This window comes from Rhinoraja longicauda, chromosome 1, assembly GCF_053455715.1.
Source record: "Rhinoraja longicauda isolate Sanriku21f chromosome 1, sRhiLon1.1, whole genome shotgun sequence".
NCBI classification, from domain to species: domain Eukaryota; kingdom Metazoa; phylum Chordata; class Chondrichthyes; order Rajiformes; family Arhynchobatidae; genus Rhinoraja; species Rhinoraja longicauda.
Genome location: NC_135953.1, coordinates 47033468 through 47057449, shown reverse-complemented (window position 1 = coordinate 47057449; position 23982 = coordinate 47033468). Strand labels below are relative to the sequence as shown.

The 23982-nt window shown below is 39.1% G+C and overlaps 1 protein-coding gene across 1 annotated transcript in view; it reads right to left on the bottom strand.

The window, feature by feature from the left end:
- itga1 (integrin, alpha 1) overlaps nucleotides 1-23982 on the bottom strand; it is a 147073-nt gene that overhangs the window by 51767 nt on the left and 71324 nt on the right. Inside the window, exons 8-14 of the mRNA XM_078410053.1 lie at nucleotides 18710-18860; nucleotides 17361-17526; nucleotides 7059-7132; nucleotides 6480-6624; nucleotides 4704-4846; nucleotides 1862-2005; nucleotides 1424-1516 (exon numbers count right to left, since the gene is read on the bottom strand). Of these exons, the coding sequence (XP_078266179.1) occupies nucleotides 1424-1516; nucleotides 1862-2005; nucleotides 4704-4846; nucleotides 6480-6624; nucleotides 7059-7132; nucleotides 17361-17526; nucleotides 18710-18860 (916 nt within the window). The remainder of the gene's footprint in view (nucleotides 1-1423; nucleotides 1517-1861; nucleotides 2006-4703; nucleotides 4847-6479; nucleotides 6625-7058; nucleotides 7133-17360; nucleotides 17527-18709; nucleotides 18861-23982) is intronic.

Here is a 23982-nt window from a genome sequence, read left to right as displayed (position 1 = left end):
GGGATGAACAAACTCTAGCATACAGCATGCACTTAAATCCCACACCAAGGAATTGCTGAATCCATTCTGACCAGGTTAATTACATTTTATAGGGGGCCCATTCTAAGGGAATTTGCTGAAAATAGTTAGGCTGGAAATTATTTTCTACTGCATAAAACATTGTCTACACCATACAAGTTAGCATGTCTGGAGGGCTTGAGTTAGAAGGATAGACTGGATATAGTGGGGACTGTTTTCCCTGGAGCGAAAGAGGTTTAAGAGGGGATTTACAATTTCCATATTACATCTAAATGAACCCGTGGATAAATCTATCACATTTACTTAAGGAAAATGTGAGGAACATTGAATTAAAATTGGATTAAATTGTTTGTTAAATTTAAAAAAGTATTTTAAGATCAAACACATTAATTTATTGAGAGAAGGAGATGATGTTATTGAAAGAAGGAAAAGACCTGTAAAAGATTAAGGACCAGACGCCCATCCAAGAGGCCGGGCAGGTGGACTGCACGCAGCCTACAACAGCATGGAGCGGAGGAGCAGCTAGCCTTGGCGAGGCAGACACTGCAACACTACTAGGACAATGGGCCTTCAAGGTCAGGCCAAGAACCCTGCACATACAACACTGGGACTTGGAAATGTCGCCAAACTGGCGACTGTATACTGTCTCAGTGTACCACTGCTATACATCTGTACTGTATCTGAGCTTATCTAATGTGTATCTAAATGCTTATGTATAGTAATATTTGTACTGAACTGTATTCGAAAATGAATTTCACTATACCTCGATACATGTGGCAAAATAAAATAAAGTACCATACCAAATAGAACATTTGGGCTACCTGTCCAAAATAAAATTCCAGGTAAATATGTCCGTGTATGCCTGAAATGGTATACTTGATTTGCGTGTGCAAGTTGGGCTGAAGGGCCTGTTTCCATGCCGTATGACTCTGAATCTAAAGTGGAAACTGTGGACAATGAGCACTAGATTTCATTAAAGATATTTGGGCCAGGTGTTTTTATGAATGGCAGATAAGCAAAAATGGTTGCCCAAGTCTAAAGTAGTCATGATTGGTATCTTTGTCTTGTTGCTGCTCCACCTTTGAGCTCCTCAATAATTTGTGGAATAGGCACTAATTGCCATTTTGGACAATTGCTAGTGATACCCGAAGATTGGCCAGATCCACGATTAGATTGTTCATCTTTCAGGTACTGGATGACTGTGGAGTTTTATTCTCCAATATCGCTCACTGTGCTGTTTATTCATAGAATGGGGTATTTATCTGAAGTCGGATTTCTGCCTTGCTGGGTAATTGTTTAGCTTGATCAAAAACTAAAATAAAAGTATATACAAAAGAAACAAAACTTAGTTTTAATGCCATTAAAAAAAAACTTTTTCAACAAAGCACAAAACATTGGTCTTTACCTCATTGAATCTGTCACTCCGGAGACCCAAGGCATAAATGCAACTGCAATGCTGTTTTAAGGGCTCAAGAATCATTTGGTATTGAAACATATTCTGTAACAATATAAAAAGAATAAAGCATTAAACAGATGTTAGTATTTTTAACTTGTTTGTACCTTTATGACGTGGACATATATAGGGGCAATTGATACGATATCCGACATGAACCATAAGAACTATTATTCAATTAATGTGCAGTTGGTATGTGATTATCAGCAATGCAGAAGAATATCTAGCCTGTGGTATGTTAGTCACTTGTTAATAATGTACATGTATAATATCATGGAATCGTTTTGCAGATATAATTTGGAATTAAAGTATCAATGGCTTGAGCTGATTTTAAAATTGGCTTATAACTTTTCTCCTCGATAACTGATGTATGGTTTGTGAATATATTACCTCTTTTAAACTGTATACGTAAACTCTTCCTTGCTCTTCTTTTTCAGTTCCCATGTACATTGGAGCTCCAACTAAAAGGATATCAGTTAGAGAATCTTTATCGATGTCAACAGCACACACAGTGCTGCCAAAGTAGGAACCAATCTGGGAAAGAAAATATATCATTACTGTCAAGTGAACAGACATGTCTATTGATTCTGTCAACATGCTGGAAGGACATTTAGTTATTAATTAATACTAGAGCACTGTCTTTTGCATCTTTCCCTACTGAAAGGTTCCGAGCAAATTTTGTTTTGGGTTAAAGATACCAGAGCTTTACATGATTTTACAAATAGTGGCGAATAGACAATGACCAGGATAAGGCTGGAAAAAATTAGCCTAGAGGTGTAAAATAAATGTCAGAACATGTCAGCAGAGAAAGGCAGAACGAGAGTCATGAGTCACACAGGTCATTTGGCTTCACTCTTCCATGCCGAAGAAGATTTCCCCATCAAAGCCAGCCCCATTTGCAAGCACTTGACCCATATATCTCTAAACCTTTCCTATCCATGTACCCGTGCAAATGTCTTTTAAATGCTATTATTGTACCTGGCTCAACTACCTTCTCCAGCAGCTCGCTCCATATACCCACCACACTCAGTGATAAAGTTGCCACTCGGGTGCATATTAAATCCTTTTAAATCGTGCTAGCTCTTGCCTACATCTTCTGTCATCTTTTTCAATCAGCTCTCTCCCCTTCACTTTATCAGTCTGAAGCAGAGCCCTGACCCAAAATGTTGGCTGTCCATTTTCTTCCACAGCTGCTGCCTGACCCATTGAGTTCCTCCTGCAATGTTACTTTTAACTTTGGAGTAACTGTTTGGTACACTTTCGGTGAGATGTGAATATACACATCTCTCAATGATAATAAAACTGGAAATATTACCTGCAAATTTTCCTTCTACACTCATTGTACCTTCATCATTTTGCAGGACTATTACACCTGAATTTCCAATCAAATAAAGGGATGGAAGCAGCAGGAGTGCCAAAGATAAAGCAGTTGATGGAGAAGACCAGCACCACTTTCCCAGGGATGTGAGGAAACAGCCACTCCAACACTGGCTACAGCACAATACCACACTTCTAGTTAAGAAAAGTGAACTCTGGAGTGTTGAGCAGTAATTTCAAATGTTGAGGTCATTACGGGAATCTAGTAATAAAAATGTACTCAAACCATCATATAACCATAAATGCAATCCATATTTAACTGAAGATCCCTGTGTAAGGTTATCCACTTTGGCGGCAAGAACAGGAAAGCAGAGTATTACCTGAATGGTGACCGATTGGGAGAAGGGGAGATGCAACGTGACCTGGGTGTCATGGTGCATCAGTCATTGAAAGCAAGCATGCAGGTGCAGCAGGCAGTGAAGAAAGCGAATGGTATGCTGGCATTCATAGCAAGAGGATTTGAGTTTAGGAGCAGGGAGGTTCTGCTGCAGTTGTACAGGGCCTTGGTGAGACCGCACCTGGAGTATTGTGTGCAGTTTTGGTCTCCTAACCCGAGGAAAGACGTTCTTGCCTTAGAGGGTTGACAGAGAAGGTTCACCAGATTGATCCCAGGGATGGCGGGACTTACATATGAGGAAAGACTGGATAGACTGGGCTTGTACTCGCTGGAATTTAGAAGACTGAGGGGGGATCTTATAGAAACATATAAAATTCTTAAGGGGTTGGAGAGGCTAGATGCGGGAAGATTGTTCCCGATGTTGGGGGAGTCCAGAACCAGGGGTCACAGCTTAAGGATAAGGGGGAAGTCTTTTAGGACCGAGATGAGAAAACATTTCTTCACACAGAGAGTGGTGAGTCTGTGGAATTCTCTGCCACAGAAGGTAGTTGAGGCCAGTTCATTGGCTATATTTAAGAGGGAGTTAGATGTGGCCCTTTTTGCTAAAGGGATCAGGGGGTATGGAGAGAAGGCAGGTACAGGCTACTAAGCTGGATGATCAGCCATGATCATATTGAATGGCGGTGCAGGCTCGAAGGGTCGAATGGCACCTATTTTCTATGTTTCTATGTAAATTGCTAAGAGCCCCACTTCCTCTGATCTAAATAAGTTTTAACGATTAATACGTCAACAATGTACTGATTGTTGATTCCCAAGCTGAAAGTAAATAACATATTAGATAGTCGTAGGTCAACCTTTTGGCTTGAACCAGAATTTGGGGAAACAAGCTATATATTTAGCTACTGAACACTGCGTGTGGAACACACATAATTATTTGGATACAAGGATCTGCAGATGCTGGTTTACAAAAAAAGATAAAGTGCTGGAGTAACTCAGCAGATCAGGCAGCATCTCTGGAAAACATGGACAGATGACATTTTGGGTTGGAAACTTTCAAACTTGTATTTATTTTTGATGTCATCATATAACATTTGATCAAAAAAATACAAGAAAAATGTAAAAATAAAACTATTATGGTTAAAATGCATAAATAACATAACAGCTTTCAAAGGTATTTATTCACAAAATGCTGGAGTAACTCAGCAGGTCAGGCAGCATCTCAGGAGAGAAGGAATGGGTGACGTTTCGGGTCGAGACCCTTCTTCAGACATGTCTGAAGAATGGTCTCGACCCGAAACGTCACCCATTCCTTCTCTCCTGAGATGCTGCCTGACCTGCTGAGTTACTCCAGCATTTTGTGAATAAATACCTTTGATTTGTACCAGCATCTGCAGTTATTTTCTTATACTAACAGCTTTCAAATGTGCATGCTTGACATTAGTCTTAATATCGAAGTTATTATGGGATAGAGCTTAGCATAATAGGAGCACACATTTCTCAATTCTATTTGTAAAATACCTGTTCTCCTTTCAGGGTTTGTATGACGCTCGTCTTCTTTCCCCTTGAACTGTAAATTACAACTTGTCCAGTATGATTATAGCGAGGTTGTCCAGCAACATACCACACATCTCCAACAACTGAGACAGAGCTGACGGAGTAACCTAAACATTGCAATTGATAACTTGAGATTTCCACATATTAAAAGTGCATCAGAGTGTTGTGTCAACATCAATCAGTTTATCATCAGATTTATAAGCATAAATCACAAATATCTGACATATCCCATGTGTCACAAGGTAAAATACCCTGGGTTTGTTTGGTGGGAATATTCTAATGGTATTATCAAGTGTACAACTTCTAACTGCAGTTATGGTATCTTATGTTAAATTTGTGGTGAACAAGGCAAGAAATCTTTTTTTTAATTTTTAATTTCACCTTTTCACTCCTTGGCAAATACTGCAAAAATGGGAAATTTGTAACAATTGAATTTGTTATGAGGTTCACTCAATAATGGCCAATGGTTAACTAGTTAATACTCTCAAAATGAAGGTTCCCAAAAATAAAGACTATAATACATAATAACACATCAAGCAGAATAGAGGACAATAAAACAATTAACACATTGAACCCATGCATTTCTCGTAGAGTATGAATGGTTTCTGTACTTTAAAACTCCCAGGTTGGGAATGTCAAATACTAGAGGGCATAGCTTAAAGGTAATTATACAGAGCTTAGTGAGTGTCTGAAATGTGCTGCCAGGGGTGGTGGTTGTAGCAGATACAATGGTGGCATTGAAGAGGCTTTTCGAAAGGCACAGGGATATGCAGGGAATGGAGAGATCCTGGGTTATGTGCAGGCAGAGAAGAATTAGTCTTGGCACCATGTTTGGCAGAGACACTGGGCTGAAGGACCTGTTCTTGTACTGTACTTTTCTATGTCCTATGTTCAAACTGTTATGTGAAATAGAGAACTTATTCGTTTTTAACCTGAAACAAACATTTTTTGACCAACCTTAACTGTCCTTGAATCAATTTACTTGTCAAGTCTTTTCAGAGGGCATTTGAAAATTAAGCATATTGATGGTTTGGAGTAATTATTGCCCAGAATGGGTGGAAAACAGATTTCTTTTTCAGAAGGCATTCGAAGGGGGGAAAAGAAGATAAGACTTTATTGCGTTCCATCACAGTGAGGAATGTGGAGGAGGCGTTGTGGTGGATGTTTATGTTAATTTTTATGTAGTTGTGTGTCTTGTTGCTTTTTTGTTTTGACTGTATGGCAAACAAAATTCCTCGTATGTTGCAAAACATACTTGGCTAATTAATTACGATTATTAGGATTATAATTATAAAACCAGATGTATTTTTATGACAAAGTCATAATGTTGTGACTATTGTTATACTAGCTTTAAACTTCAGATTTATTTGATTGCTTAAATTTAAAGTCCCCAGTTACGAGATGAACCTTGTGTCTGTGAATCAACAATCCATGGATTTTATTGTGGATAAGTTTGTTCATACCACACAAATGTCCCACTGAAGGTCAGCTGAGACTTCTATTGAGATTCACAAACTAGTTTACTCGAAACCTTGCATTTCCAAACTTAAAGGTGGGAAGGTTACCAAAGATCCTAAAAGGCTTGCCCCAACCCTTCAATTAACCCTACACTATAGTGAGAAACAGTCATCCATGCAATTAATTTTTTCTCCTAACATCATTTTTTTTAATCGACTAGTACTTATTTAGAAAGGCTTAATTCTGTACTTGTAGTTACAGCCGACTCAATGACTTACTTACCAAAATACCCAGCAAGTGGTTCATTACTTTCTTCGGAACTGTCAAAAAAAGTCTCATTTTCAGGGATGATTGTTTCATTGTCGTTCACCAAAAGGACTGTTCCATTCCAGTCATAGGCTCCAACAGCTCCCAGCATGATGCTTTCCTACAGAGAAATGCACATAATACTGTGGAAAGACACAAAAGGCTGGAATAACTCAGCGGGTCAGGCAGCATTCCTGGAAAACGTAGATAGGTGATGTTTGCGGACGGGACCCTGCTTCAGACTGATCAGTCTGGAGAAGGGTCCCAACCCAAAACATCACCTATCCACATTCTCCAGTCTGACCAGTCTGGAGAAGGGTCCCAACCCAAAACATCACCTATCCACATTCTCCAGTCTGACCAGTCTGAAGTAGACATGGCAAATTAGAACGTGGATTCAGAAGTACTTATAGGTTAATTCCCAGAATGGCAGGACTGTCATATGTTGAAAGACTGGAGCGACTGGGCTTGTATACAATGGAATTTAGAAGGATGAGAGGAGATCTTACCGAAACCAAAAAATAAAGTACATCAATGTTTTGTTCAATATCTTACCTCCGTAATGTGTGTACTGAACCCCACTTGTGACATTTCCATCTCAAAGGAGGCAGCCTGGTTGTCATTTGTTGCTGATAAATGGGAAGTCATCATTAGAAAACAAAGCAGATTCTTTTCAAATAAATTTTACAAAATACGATTTTGAAAAAAATGACGGTAACTGAAGGGAAGTTATTCTGTAGCTTATTACACCATGATTAGCCCGTTTTGTTTTACACATCAGCACCTCAGACAGATGTTCACTTCTTCCCTGTCACACCCTCTCTATATCACTCCTAGTGCTCCAGTTGGTGCCTACTACACCTGTTGCCTCTGTAATTTATGTCCACTGGGCAGGATCCCTCACTTCACTCAAATCCCACTGCTGACTTATAAGCTTCAGATTCTCTTTCCCTCTGCTACTGGAAGTATAGGTCATCCTTCACTCAAGCGCTCTCTTCAATCCATTCTTAGTCCCAAGCGCCTACTTCCACCATCACCATTACCACAGGGTAATAAGCACAGAAACAGGTCCTTGGGCTCAACTCATCCATGCTGACCAAGATGCCCCACATAAGCTATGCCCATTTGCATGCATTTGGCCCATATCTCTCTATACCTTCCCTGTCACTCTAGTAGATCTATTCTACATTCTTGAAAACCTTTGCATTCTTCCTAAAATCGTAAAACCCTCCAGTTGGATTCCTTCCAATATTCTGCTTGGATTGGATCAAGATTTAAGATTAAGTGTTTTAAGATTTTCTCGAAATCTAAACCAGAATATATTCACCCCACAATATATCTCCCCACAAACTCCACATTTCCAGAGAAAAGAATCCAAGTCTGTCCAACCTCTCCCCCTTTCTATGCACAAATGACCTTTGAGATGTGGAAATCAGTTTTCCCATGCACCATGACGATATTGAGGTTCTCTCTGCATCACCCTCTATTCAACTTACAAACATTGTTCTATGGGACTAAAACATCATATTGTTTAGTAACGGGCTCTTCGGCCCACGTTTGTGCTGAACATAATGCCCAGTTGAACTGGTCTCATCTACCTGCACATGTCTATCTAACAGGCTCTTAAATGCCACTATCATATCTGATTCCACCACCAGCCCCAGGCAATGCGTTCCAGTTCCCCATTACCCTCTGTGTAAAAAGCTTACCCCGCATATCTCCACTAAACTTCCCCCTTCTCACCTTATAGTTGTACCCTCTAGTATTGGACATTCACACCCTTGGAAAAAGGTTCTGAATGCCTACCCTATCCATGCCTCTCATAAACGTATACAAGTCTATCAGATCTCCCCACAAACTCCACATTTCCAGAGAAAAGAATCTAAGTCTGTCCAACCTCTCCTTTTAGCTAATACCCACTAATCCTGGCAGCATTCTGGTAAAAAGGTAGAAACAAAGAACTCCAGATGCTTGTTAGTACACAAAATTCTGGAGTAACTCAACAAGTCAGGCAGCATGCCTGAAGTAGGGTCTTGACCTGAAACATCACCTTTCCATGTTCTCCAGAGATGCTGCCTGACCTGCTGAGTTACTCCAGCATTTTGTATCCTTTTGAGCATTCTGGAGCAAGCCACTCAATAGGATTTTTCAGGAAATGATGGAAAGAATCCTATCAAAGGAGGCAGAGCGAAGTGCAACATTGGGAACCCTACTCCTAATTCCTGTTTACAGCCTTTCTTCTCCTTTAAGAACCACAACATGAAATCCAAACTCAACAAACTGCACCTTTCAAATGGGTGCTGAGCAGTGCCGTAGTGGTAGAGTTCCTGCCTTACAGCGCCCAGGGACCTGGGTTTTTATTAGATTTTTTTATTAGACAATAGGTGCAGGAGTAGGCCATTCAGCCCGTCGAGCCAGCACCGCCATTCAATGCGATCATGGCTGATCACTCTCAATCAGTACCCCGTTCCTGCCTTCTCCCCATACCCCCTCACTCCGCTATCCTTAAGAGCTCTATCCAGCTCTCTCTTGAAAGCATCCAACGAACTGGCCTCCACTGCCTTCTGAGGCAGAGAATTCCACACCTTCACCACCCTCTGACTGAAAAAGTTCTTCCTCATCTCCGTTCTAAATGGCCTACCCCTTATTCTTAAACTGTGGCCCCTTGTTCTGGACTCCCCCAACATTGGGAACATGTTTCCTGCCTCTAATATGTCCAATCCCCTAATTATCTTATATGTTTCAATAAGATGCCCCCTCATCCTTCTAAATTCCAGTGTATACAAGCCCAATCGCTCCAGCCTTTCAACATACGACAGTCCCGCCATTCCGGGAATTAACCTAGTGAACCTACGCTGCACGCCCTCCATAGCAAGAATATCCTTCCTCAAATTTGGAGACCAAAACTGCACACAGTACTCCAGGTGCGGTCTCACCAGGGCCCGGTACAACTGTAGAAGGACCTCTTTGCTCCTATACTCAACTCCTCTTGTTATGAAGGCCAACATTCCATTGGCTTTCTTTACTGCCTGCTGTACCTGCATGCTTCCTTTCATTGACTGATGCACTAGGACACCCAGATCTCGTTGAACTCCCCCTCCTCCTAACTTGACACCATTCAGATAATAATCTGCCTTTCTATTCTTACTTCCAAAGTGAATAACCTCACACTTATCTACATTAAACTGCATCTGCCATGTATCCGCCCACTCACACAACCTGTCCAAGTCACCCTGCAGCCTTATTGCATCTTCCTCACAATTCACACTACCCCCCAGCTTAGTATCATCTGCAAATTTGCTAATGGTACTTTTAATCCCTTCGTCTAAGTCATTAATGTATATCGTAAATAGCTGCGGTCCCAGCACCGAACCTTGCGGTACCCCACTGGTCACTGCCTGCCATTCCGAAAGGGACCCATTTATCCCCACTCTTTGCTTTCTGTCTGTCAACCAATTTTCTATCCATGTCAGTACCCTACCCCCAATACCATGTGCCCTAATTTTGCCCACTAATCTCCTATGTGGGACCTTGTCGAAGGCTTTCTGAAAGTCGAGGTACACCACATCCACTGACTCTCCCCTGTCAATTTTCCTAGTTACATCCTCAAAAAACTCCAGTAGATTTGTCAAGCATGATTTCCCTTTCGTAAATCCATGCTGACTTGGAATGATCCTGTTACTGCTATCCAAATGCTCAGCAATTTCGTCTTTTATAATTTACTCCAGCATCTTCCCCACCACTGATGTCAGACTAACTGGTCTATAATTACCCGTTTTCTCTCTCCCTCCTTTCTTAAAAAGTGGGATAACATTTGCTATCCTCCAATCCACAGGAACTGATCCTGAATCTATAGAACATTGAAAAATGATCTCCAATGCTTCCACTATTTCTAGAGCCACCTCCTTAAGTACCCTGGGATGCAGACCATCAGGCCCTGGGGATTTATCAGCCTTCAGTCCCATCAGTCTACCCAAAACCATTTCCTGCCTAATGTGGATTTCCTTCAGTTCCTCCATCACCCTAGGTTCTCCGGCCCCTAGAACATTTGGGAGATTGTGTGTATCTTCCTCAGTGAAGACAGATCCAAAGTAACGGTTTAACTCGTCTGCCATTTCTTTGTTCCCCATAATAAATTCCCCTGCTTCTGTCTTCAAGGGACCCACATTTGTCTTGACTATTTTTTTCCTCTTCACGTACCTAAAAAAACTTTTGCTATCCTCCTTTATATTATTGGCTAGTTTACCCTCGTACCTCATCTTTTCTCCCCGTATTGCCTTTTTAGTTAACTTTTGTTGCTCTTTACAAGAGTCCCAATCCTCTGTCTTCCCACTCTTCTTTGCTATGTTATACTTCCTCTCCTTAATTTTTATGCTGTCCCTGACTTCCCTCGTCAGCCACAGGTGTCTCTTACTCCCCTTAGAGTCTTTCCACCTCTTTGGAATAAATTGATCCTGCAACCTCTGCATTATTCCCAGGAATACCTGCCATTGCTGTTCTACCGTCTTCCCTGCTAGGGCCTCCTTCCAGTCAATTTTTTTTATTTTTTTTTAAATTTTTTATTAAAAGCATATGTACAAATCGAAATAAAAAAAAAAACACATTTGTTACAAAGTTCTTACATAGCTTCAATTTTTAAATTTTTGAAGAGAGAAAGTAAAAATAAAAATATAAAACTATAAACTTGGGAAGAGAGAGTAAGAGGGTTAAAAAAAAAAAAAGGATCTAACAATAAAAATTAACGGGAGTAGATCCGGGAGACAAAAACCACAGCTGTACATCCAACCCCCAACTCAAGTTTCAACTTTTTATTTAATTTTTTTTTTTTTTTTTAATTTTAGTCCTGTGCCAAACCCATTTACTTTTCTAAAAATTCAATAAATGGAGACCATATTTTTAAAAATAACTCAGGTTTATCGATTAAGGCAAACCTTATTTTTTCCAAATGGAGGGTCTCTGTCATTTCCATAGTCCACATTTTAATTGTGGGGGTTATTGGTTTTTTCCAAAATTTTAGTATTAGTTTTTTCGCAGTTATTAGACTGTAATCAAGAAAATGTACCTGACTTACTGTAAAATTTGTAGTATGTTCTGATAATCCTAATATAATTAATTTTGGGTCCATATCTAATTTTTTATTAATAACTTTAGAAACTATTTTAAAAATCTCCAACCAGAAGTTTTGCATTTTTATACAAGTTACGAAAATATGAGTTAAATTAGCTTCTTGAAATTGACATTTATCACACATAGGAGAGATACTAGGAAAAATCCTATTTAATTTCGTCTTCGAATAATGTAATCTATGTATTATTTTAAATTGTATTAAGGAATGTCTAGTATTCAATGAACATTGATGTATATGTTGTAAACTTTCATCCCATATATCTTGCATTATAAATTGATTCAATTCGTCCTCCCATGCTCGTCTATAAGATTCTGATGACGGAATGTCAATGTCAAGGAGAATATTGTAAATAAAAGATATTAATTTATTTGAGTTATAATGTCGATTCAGGCATACATCATGTGTTTCTGGACCTCTAAACTTATATTCTTGCATGTGTGATTTTACATAATCTCTAAGTTGTAAATATCTAAAATAATTATTAACATGTAATCCGTACTTCTGCTGTAACTCCTGAAACGAAAGAAAAGTTCCCTTATGATAAAGATCTCCCACCCTTTTGATTCCATAACTTTTCCATTGAGCAAAGCCTCTATCTAAGACAGACGGTTTAAAAGAAGGATTATTCGCAATAGGAAGGAAAACAGATAATTTACTCAATTTTAACGTAAGCTTTAATTGTTTCCAGGTACGGATAACACTATGTATAATGGGATTACCTCCATATGTTTTTTTATTTAAATTTATTGGAGCGAAGAGGATCGCACCAATATCGAATGGTAAACAATCCTCTTTCTCCATCTTTAACCAATCCGGTTGTTGATCAGAATCATCCAACCAGCAGGTTATATTTTTAATATTAACCGCCCAATAATAAAATAAAAAGTTAGGTAAAGCAATTCCTCCATTAATTTTAGACTTACATAAGTGTCTTTTATTTATTCTATGAGTCTTGTAGTCCCAAATAAAATTAGTAACAATTGAATCAATTTTTAAAAAAAACTTTTTTGGAAGGTAGATCGGAATTGCTTGAAATAAGTATAGTAGCTGTGGAAGAAAGATCATCTTTATAGCATTACTACGACCAACTAATGATATAGGAAGTGTTTTCCAAAATTGGATATTTCTGTGTAATTTAGCAAGTAAAGGAGGAAAATTTGATTTAAATAAAGAAGTATATTTCCTAGTCACGTAAATTCCAAGATATTTAAACTTTTCATAGGCAATTTTAAAAGGAAATTGTTGAAGTATGGCCGGATTATGCTCCATTATTGGCATAATTTCACTTTTATACCAGTTAATTCTATAACCTGAAAATGAACCAAATTGAGTTATGAGATTTAATAAATTCGGAATGCTAATTTCTGGCTTTGTAATATATATTAATACATCATCCGCATATAAAGAAATTTTATTGGTTGTATGTTTAGTGTTGTAGCCATAAATATCTGAATTTGATCTAATACTCTCAGCAAGTGGTTCTATAATAAGGGCAAATAAAAGTGGTGATAGTGGACATCCTTGTCTACAACCCCTAGCTAAATGAAATTTAGATGACAGCATTTGATTAGTTAATATTCTAGCTGTTGGGGATGTATATAAAAGTTTCACCCATGCACAAAAATTTTCACCTAGTTGAAATTTTTCCATCACTGAGAAAAGATAGGGCCATTCTACTTGATCAAATGCTTTTTCAGCATCTAGCGAGATGATTGCTAAATCTTCATTTAATAGTCTATTTGAATAAATTATATTAAACAAGCGTCTCAAGTTGAAAAATGAATATCGTTTGGCTATAAAGCCTGATTGATCGGGGTGTATCAATTTGTCTATAACTAGACTTAATCTCTGAGCTAAGATTTTCGCTAATATTTTCTGATCAGTATTTAAAAGAGCTATCGCCCTATACGAACCAGGGTCTTCAGAATCCTTATCTTTTTTAGGAATGAGGATTATTGTTGATTCAGTCAGAGTTTGTGGCAATCTCTGTTGTTTAAAGGCGTGACTATATACAGTTTGCAAACGTGGAGAGATCAAACCACTGAATATTTTATAAAATTCATTATTTAAGCCATCAGGGCCAGGAGTCTTCCCATTTTTCATGGATTTAATAGTCTCTTCAACGTCTTTCATAGTTATTTCTGCGCCCAGTAAATTTCTATCACTCACATTCAAACCAGGAAGGTTACATTCCTGCAAAAACTTTTGCATCTGCGCAGAAGTATCTGTTATTTTTGATGAATATAATGACTGATAAAATTGCAAAAATCTCTGATTAATATCCTTAGGTAGTTTAAGCAAATCTCCATTTTCTGATCTAATTTTATGAATTGTAGAATCATCTTCTAATTTACGGAGTTGACGTGCTAGCAATTTCTGTGGTTTATCTCCAAATTCAAAATGTTTTTGTTTAGTATATTGAAAAAGCCTTAAAATATGAGCTGAAAGGATATAATTTAACTTATATTTGAGCACTGCAATTTTATTATGTATTTCAATAGAGGGAGCGATGGCATTTGTTATGTCTAACTGTCTTATCTGACTTTCCAGGTCATTCTGTTCAGCTCGGTTCTTCTTGTTTTGAGACGCTTGAAAAGCAATAATACATCCTCTCACAAACGCTTTAAATGTTTCCCAAAGCAGGGACGCAGGTGTTTCAGGAAGGTCATTTGCGTTAAAAAAAATCTCAAATTGCGATTTAAGATAGTCATAACATGCTTTTTCATTTAAGATTTGCGGATTAAATCTCCAATTAGTCTGTTTCCCCGTTACTCCTTGGAGTTTTACCCTAAATGTTAAAGGGGCATGATCGGATATAATAATATTATGATATTTTGAATTATACGTATAAGGAATAAGTTTGGAGTCCACCAAGAAATAATCAATTCTTGAATAAGTTTTATGCACAGGTGAATAAAATGAATACTCTCGGCCTGAAGGATTATCAATCCTCCAAACATCTTTTATATTTGCATTATTTATATAAGAGTTTAATAATTCACACGACTTGGATTTTGTTTTCCTTTGAGTTGAAGATCTATCCAAATAATGTCAGCCACAGGTGTCTCTTACTCCCCTTAGAGTCTTTCCGCCTCTTTGGAATAAATTGATCCTGCAACCTCTGCATTATTCCCAGGAATACCTGCCATTGCTGTTCTACCGTCTTCCCTGCTAGGGCCTCCTTCCAGTCAATTTTGGCCAGCTCCTGCCTCATGCCTCTGTAATCCCCTTTGCTATACTGTAATACAGACACTTCCAATTTTCCCTTCTGCCTTTCCATTTGCAGAGTAAAACTTATCATGTTGTGATCACTGCCTCCTAATGGCTCTTTTACCTCTAGTCCCCTTATCAGATCAGGATCATTACACAACACTAAATCCAGAATTGCATTCTCCCTGGTAGGCTCCAGTACAAGCTGTTCTAAGAATCCATCTCGAAGGCACTCTACAAACTCTCTTTCCTGGGGTCCATTTCCAACCTGATTTTCCCAGTCTACCTGCATGTTGAAATCTCCCATAACCACCGTAGCATTACATTTTTGACACGCCAATTTTATCTCCTTATTCAACTTGCATCCTATGTCGAGGCTACTGTTTGGGGGCCTATAGATAACTCCCATTAGGGTCTTTTCACCCTTACAATTTCTCATTTCTATCCATACTGATTCAACATCTCCTGATTCTATGTCACCGCTTGCAAGGGAATGAATATCATTCCTTACCATCAGAGCAACCCCACCTCCTCTGCCCACCTGTCTGTCTTTTCTATACGTTGTGTACCCCTGAATATTCAGTTCCCAGCCCTGGTCCTCTTGTAGCCATGTCTCAGTGATCCCTAGAACATCATACTTGCCCATGACTAACTGAGCCTCAAGCTCATCCACTTTATTTTTTATACTACGCGCATTTAACTTCTGTATTTACCTCCCCTCTCACATCGGTCACAATTGGCCCTGCCCTTAATTTCTTTTCCCCTCTAGAACTTCTGTTCCCATTCTTCTGAGAGTCTTTTGCAATATCTCCTGTATTCCCTTTTACCTCATCTTCATATTCACAATTTGTTAACCCCTCCCCCCCACTACTTAGTTTAAAGCCACAGGTGTCACACTAGCAAACCTGCCTGCCAGAATGTTTGTCCCCCTGCTGTTAAGATGTAACCCGTCCCTTTTGTACAAGTCACCCCTAGGCCAGAAGAGATCCCAGTGGTCCAGAAATCTAAATCCCTGCTCTCTGCACCAGCCCCTCAGCCATAAATTCATACCCTCTATCTCTCTGTTCCTGGCCTCACCAGCACGAGGTACCGGTAGCAGTCCAGAGATAACCACCTTCGACGTCCTACTTCTCAGTGTTTTTCCCAACTCTCTAAACTCCCGCTGTAGCACCTCCTTCCTCTTCCGCCCGACGTCATTCGTGCCCACGTGCACAACGACTTCAGGTTGATCGCCTTCCCTCACTAGGATTTTCTGAAGCCGGTCCGTGATGTGTTGAACCCTGGCACCTTGAACCTGACTACAGGTGATGTCTTTATGGAGTTTGTGGGTTCTCCCTGTGACCAAGTGTGTTTTCATTGGGTGTTCCAGTTTCTTCCTACACTACAAAGATGTGCAGATTTGTACGTTAATTGGCTGTAAAATTGTAAAATTAAAAGCTATGTTCTATAACCTCAGAATTAAAGGACGTTCTTTTAGGAAGGAGATGAGGAGAAATTTCATTAGTCAGAGGGTGGTGAATCTGTGGAATTCTTTGCCACAGAAGGCTGTAGAGGCCATGTCAGTGGATGTTGTTAAGGCAGAGATAGATAGATTCTTGATTAGTACAGGTGTCAGAGGTTATGGGGAGAAGGCAGGAGAATGGGGTTTGGAGGGAGAGATAGATCAGCCATGATTAAGTGATGGAGTAGACTTGATGGGCCGAATGGCCTAATTCTATCCCTATTCCTTACGACCTTATGATCTTTAGCGTTGAACAATAATAGCATTTTCATCTCTGAATGAATATATTTGTGGTGGCACCATCATGCATTCTGTCATCAATCATTTCACTCCATATTCTTGCCACTGGTTACTCTACATGGCCACATTAACTCCACCATACCAAATGGAAAGTGAATAGAAATTTCCATATCCAGTTGGATAATTATCGACTGATTCAATAATTGACTGGAGTGACTCAGTGGGTCAGGCAGCATTTATGGAGAACATGGATAGGTGACGTTTCTTATGGACCCAAAACCTATCACCTATCCATGTCCTCCAGAGAAGCTGCCCATTGAGTTACTGGAGCGTTTTATGTTTTTTTTTGTGCACCAGCATCTGTATTTCCTTGTTTCCCATATCTATAATGTTAAAAATAAAAAATAAAATGTTTTAAAATTGTTTTTGTTATTTTTATCCTGGGTTGTTCACAGCAGTGTTCTGAAAATCAGTTCTGATTTTCTGGTAACCACAGGACATTTGGAGTATTGTTAACACTAATACACTATCCACATCAGCCATCTGAAAATCTAACAGATATAATGTGATGAGATAAATAGCTGATTTTTATGTTTTTTATCCATTAAATCTTCATTGCATTTATATGCATTGATATTTCAATACCATTTGGAGCAAACAGTATATGAGACTTTTGCTTTACACCCGCAAAAACTAAACTGACATAGAAATATGGCTCAAAATTAGGTTCATAAATCTCTGTACAATTTACAATAGTCATGGAAGAAACACATCCTACCTTCCAAAGCAAAGATTTGTTCTCCAAGGGCCTCTGCTATTGTCACCAATGCTTTTTCATCTGATACATTGAAAAAATGTTTATCTTTTGGTGAGCTTGCAATAAACTCTATTTCTTTCAGAAATCTTTCAGTACTCTGATTCCCTCTGTTGTAACTGCCAAGCACCTAAAATAAGATGCAAACTTAAATTAAAATTAATTTAGCAATTTCTCAAAGAATTAAAAAAACTTGATTTTTCAATAACAAATTAACATTTTGGAATAGACCAACATATGGTATCTGGACAGAAAACCACTCAAGCCTGAACCAAGCTAAATATTTTTCAATTCAGAAAAGGATGGCATGATATAATATTACACTGTCAGAAATACTGCACCCAAAACCACACCTAATATTAATTACATTTAGTAAATAAGCATTAAATCCAGGTGCTAAATCTATCATGGATTATAGGTATCCAGAGTAATGCTTTTCTATTTATGTTGGAAAAAAGGAGGTGAAAATAATTGAGTTGGACAACACAAAGCCAAGCAATGAATGGAAATGAGGTGAAGTTCAAGAAAGGATATCTGGCTTCCATCAGTCTTCCACATAACTACCAGGTACAAAGCAATGGTGTTCTGCTCTGAATTGGACACACCTGTTTCGTTCCCAGAAATGTTTGCTTTCATCTTTTAGAACATTGATTGGACAAGGCAAGTTGAGTTGAAGATTGTAATCGTTGCATGTGAGCAGAACAGAGGTAGAAAGTGGAATTAATTGAGGACAGCTACCGCTGGGTGTTCCTGGAGAGCATGATAAAGAATAAAAACTTGTTTCTATGTTTCTAAAAACATTAGAACATAACATAAAGAATAGGCAAGAACCATGAGGAAAAAGTGGATTGTTCAAAGGTGACAGAATAAAATCTAAAAATATTATCTGGTTTATCCTAGTCCAAATATACAAAGGAAATCAAGGTTCAAGTTGACCTAAAAATGGAATATTAATATATTCTTGATTAACATATTGGCAATATTTTTGTGCATTATTTTAATGAAAATAGTAATTGTTTATAACAAAATTATAATTTGCTGCTAATAATGCAGTGGGGTGCAGGAAATTAAACTTGAAAATGTTACATTGTGTTTTAGAATCTAGTTGTTATTCAACCAAGACTAATTATGTATTTTTATCAAGAAACATTGCTTTCAGATAATGTTGTTTAACAAATTGTAGACTTGTACCTCTTGAACAGAGTGAAAATTAGATAATTTAGGTCTCAGTTCCTTTGTAATGTTTCCCCTAGGAACACCTCATCTGGAAATGAACTGAATAGCTGCAATATACAAAGATTACAGTCACTTACGGCAATAGCAAACCTCCTAATGTTGTCCTTTTCACAATTCTTGATCACATTTGGTAGATTGTAGCTATCATGTGATTCACCATCTGTTACCACAACCATCACCTTTGAAACTCCTGGACGCATGCCTTTCTCCACTGTGAATTCCTTTGTCCTAGAATGGACAGAGCTTAGTTTAGAGATACAGCTTGGAAACAGATTCTTCAGCCCACTGACTCAGTGCTGACCAGTGAACTCAAAAAACACTAACACTATCCCACACACACAAGGAACAATTTACAATTATTACCAAGCCAATTAGTCTACAAAGCTGTAGATCTTTTGAATGTGGGAGGAAACCAGAGCACCCGGAGAAATCCCACAAAGGTCACGGGGAGAACATATAAACTTCATACGGACAGTACCTATAGTCAGGATCTCTGGCGCTGTAAGGCAGCAACTCTACCATTGTGCCACTGTAGAGTTGCTAATTGTGAATGTACATTTCTATATTTTACAAGCTGAAACAATCAAAATTCTTGAAGCTGAAAATTGACTGTTTGATAAATTCAAGACCCATTCCATAAGTGGTGATGTGTGCCTATGCCAAAACTCATACAGTAGACCAATTAGCCACACATATTTCCAGAGAAGAGTGCACATGAACTTACATTTGATAAGTGCTGGGTCCTGAAAATTTAAGTGACATAGGCACTGAATGATATTTTGATCTGAATGTCATGAAAATGAATTTAAAAAAATTAAAAAATTTAAACCATTTCCTATTTGGAATACTTTGTTTTCATTTTGATATTTGAAAACAAGAAGCCGCTGGCGTCCTAGCTTGGCAACAATAACCTATTGTAACATTGTTGTGACTTTCACAATAGTATCTGATTGTAGTCAGTGATCTGCCAAGGTCTAACAGAAGTGGAGAATTGGTAAATTCCTTCCTCCTGTTCCGATAATTGTACTAGTAAATATGCACTTCATAGTTACAAATACTTTTTGTGGGTCTAATAAGAATGAAGAGGGTCCAAACATAGCATTGAGTAACAAAGTCTCCATTTCCAGCATTACCCGCAGCTATTGTGCTTTTGGAGCTAGTGTTTGACAGCATGTTTTTTGACTCGGTGGCAGGGTTTGTTGTCCTGTACGTCACCATGTTATTTCCATTGGTTTTCTGTATTCTGTTATCATGAATCAAGAGTACCAAAATTTCCTTTTGACCAGGAAATGGAAAATGAAGCTCCCCAGTTTTTATAATGAACAAAGATAGACACAAAGTGCTGGAGTAACTCAGCGGGTCAGGCAGCATCTCAGGAAAGAAAGGATAGGTGACGTTTCGGGCTGGGACCCTTTTTCAGTCTGAAGAGGGAATTGACCAGTAACGTCACCTATCCTTTTTTCCAGGGATGCTGCCTGACCTGCTGAGTTACTCCAGCACTTTATGCCTATTTTTGGTATAGACCAACATCTGCTGTTCTTTGTTTCTACTTTATAATGAATAAGTTTAAAAAAAATCTTCAAAGAGTTGCGAATCAATTTCCCTTTTTTTGCCAATTTTTGTGTATCCTAATTCTTATTTGGTCATAATGCCAGAGGCAGACATGTGCTAAGCACATAAAGATTTTATTGCTTCAAAAAAGTTCTATTTATATATTCGGTGTAAAACATTTTGCAGTTTATCCCATTAAAATTTGCACTCAGTAAACTCTTGCATAGACCCAAGGTAACAGCAATGTTGTCTGAGAGCGTTTAGTCTCAGAAGACTGGTAACTTGTGTCAAACGGGCAGCTGTTACAGTCAGTTAGAGCCCGAGTCATGTAGTTTAGAAAAAGGCCCTTTGGCCCAACTCATGCCAAACAATCTACTTCATTTTCCATGTGTTTGGCCCATATCCCTCCAAACATTTCCTCGCACCAACTAAGATGCCTCATCGAAGCCAGTCCCATTTGCCAACGTTTGGCATTTATCCCTCTAAAGCATTCCTATCCATGTATCCAAATATCTTTTAAATGCTATTAGAGTCAGCTAGCACAGAAACAGGCCCTTCAGTCAACTGATATGCCCCATCTAAGATAATCCCCTTTACACACATCTCGACCATATTCTTCTAAAATATTGTTATTCCATCTTTCTCAATTAGTCCTTCTGGCAGCTCATTCCATACATCCAGAACCCTCTGTATAAAAAAAATTGCCCCTCAGATTCTGATTAAATCTTTCCTCTCTCAATAGACAATAGGTGCAGGAGTAGGCCATTCGGCCCTTGGAGCCAGCACCACCATTCAATGTGATAATGGCTGATCCTTCTCAATCAGTACCCCGTTCCTGCCTTCTCCCCATACCCCCTGACTCCGCTAACCTTAAGAGCTCTATCTAGCTCTCTCTTGAATGCATTCAGAGAATTGGCCTCCACTGCCTTCTGAGGTAGAGAATTCCACAGATTTAGAACTCTCTGACTGAAAAAGTTTTTCCTCATCTCCGTTCTAAATGGCCTACCCCTTATTCTTAAACTGTGGCCCCTGGTTCTGGACTCCCCCAACATTGGGAACATGTTTCCTGCCTCTAACGTGTCCAACCCCTTAATAATCCTATATGTTTAGATAAGATCCCCTCTCATCCTTCTAAATTCCAGTGTATACAAACCTAGTCGCTCCAGTCTTTCAACATATGACAGTCCCGCCATTCTGGGAATTAACCTAGTAAACCTACGCTGCACGCCCTCAATAGCAAGAATATCCTTCCCCAAATTTGGAGACCTAAACTGCACACAGTACTCCAGGTGCGGTCTTACTAGGACCCTGTACAACTGCAGAAGGACCTCTTTGCTCCTATACTCAACTCCTCTTGTTATGAAGGCCAACATTCCATTGGCTTTCTTCACTGCCTGCTGTACCTGCATGCTTCCCTTCAGTGACTGATGGACGAGGACACCCAGATCTCGTTGTACGTCCCCTTTTCCTAACTTGACACCATTCAGATAATACTCTGCCTTCCTATTCTTACCACCAATGTGGATAACCTCACACTTATCCACATTAAACTGCATCTGCCATGCATCTGCCCACTCACACAACCTGTCCAAGTCACCCTGCAACCTCATAGCATCTTCCTCACAGTTCACACTACCACCCAGCTTTGTGTCATCTTCAAATTTGCTAATGGTACTTTTAATCCCTTCATCCAAGTCATTAATGTATATTGTAAATAGCTGCGGTCCCAGCACCGAGCAGCTACATTACTTTATTGCCTAAAAACGAATCAGGCTCAAAAACAAGTGTAACCTCCTCACCTCACCAAAGACTCGCAGCCAAAGACTGACTCATTTTGTCACAGCGCACTTCCCTCGTCAGGGCTGCACCCCTTGTGCAAGCCTTGTTTATACCAGTCACTAAATTGTCTAATTGGCCAATTTACCAAACTTCTAATTTAATTGATCAGCCAAACCACGTACTCACTCCGATCCTGCCTTCCTGACGAGCTTGGAGGTATGCGCTTCACTGATTGCCTGCTAGCGTTCCTTTGACTTAAACCTTTTCCTTCTTGTTCTTGATTCCACTACCTTGAGAAAAAGACTTTTGCCCAAACTCATCTCCTCATCTATCCATACACATCTATAAGAGCATTGTCAGCCTTGTGTACTTCAAGGAATAAAGTACTACCTCTCCCAACAGCTCAGGTCTTCAGGTTCTGGTAACATCTTTGTATATCTTTTATGCACTCTTTCCAGCTTAATTACATCTTTCTTATAGCAGGGTGACCAAAATGGAACACAAAGTTCCAAATGCGGCTTCACCAATATCTTGTACAACTGTAACATAACATACTAATTCTCCAGTTAATTCCCTGGCTGATGACAGCTAGCATGCCAAAAGCCTTCCTCACCGTCCTGTCTATCTGTGACGCCTCTTTCAGGGAACTATGTACCCGGAATCATAGATTCTGATCTAAAACACTCCTCTGCATTTCACACCTCATACTTTTCCGAATTAAACTCAATTTTCTACTCCTCAGCCCACTTGCCCAGAAGCTCTAGATCCCACTGTAATTCTTGATAATAGAAACATAGAAAATAGGTGCAGGAGTAGGCCAATCGGCCCTTTGAGCCAGCACGGCCATTCAATATGATCATGGTTGATCATCTAAAATCAGTATCCCGTTCCTGCTATTTCCCCATATCCCTTGATTCCTTTAGCCCTAAGAGCTAAATCTAACTCTCGCTTGAAAACACCGGGTGGCGCCACCAGCAGTGGCTGCCTCACCAACAGTCTGTCTGTCCTTTCTTCTTTTTGTTATTTTTAGTATGTGTTAAAAGTATGTTTTAGTGTTCCTTGGTTTGTTTTATGTGGGGGGTGTGTGTGTGGGGTGGGCGGGGAACCTGCTTACATTTCTAGCCCCTTTATAATGTACCACTTTTTTCTGGAAATGTTGGCTGCCCTGTGTTCTCACAGTCCTCCATTGAAAGAAATGTTTAATACTTCAGATGACTTATTCCCTAGCTACAAAGGGCCCCATCATATGGAACTTGCCACCAGCAAAGATCACCACGATCTTCCACAGTACCACATCATACAGAAACTACAGAACATTCCTCTCGGCAAGATCACTTCCTCTGAGCTGTATTCAATTTGCACCCAGCAGGAAACTGTAACCCCTTCATTTAGTTTCCTACAAGTCCGCAATCTCACCACCAATGCAGTTGCCTTAAATGGATCAGGAATTTAGGAGTTAAACCCCTTACTAAATGCCTTTAAACCCTTATTAAATATTAACCCCTTATTAAATATTCTTTCTGCTATAATTGAACTCTCACAATCTATGTTTTTATTGATATAAATTCCAGCTCAGTGTAAATTCTATTTTTGTAAGTGGGCTTTAAGTCGCAATTTGGCAAGGAACGTGTTATGGAAAGGATAAGACAGCATAGCTTTTGTCATCATATACAAACACCAATCTAATCATTCATCTCCAGCCTATTATGTTGTGAGAATGTTCATGATTGTTTGACCAGGAAGATTCACACCCATGCTTCAGCAAGTGAAATCTATCACCAGTACCTGGCCCTGCTCACCAACATCTGACCTACACTTCAATTAGTTGATGCTCTATCTGCTGAACCATGGAAATGTACAAAATTGGCCTGGAACTACCTCATCTGCCCAATCAACATGTACAATTTAATCATGAGTGACTATTTTTCTCGATATCATAGTTCCACTCTCACCTCTTGATGCATTGAGTCCGAAAATGTGCCTATATTCTTGAACAGATTCAGTGGCAGTGTCTACAACC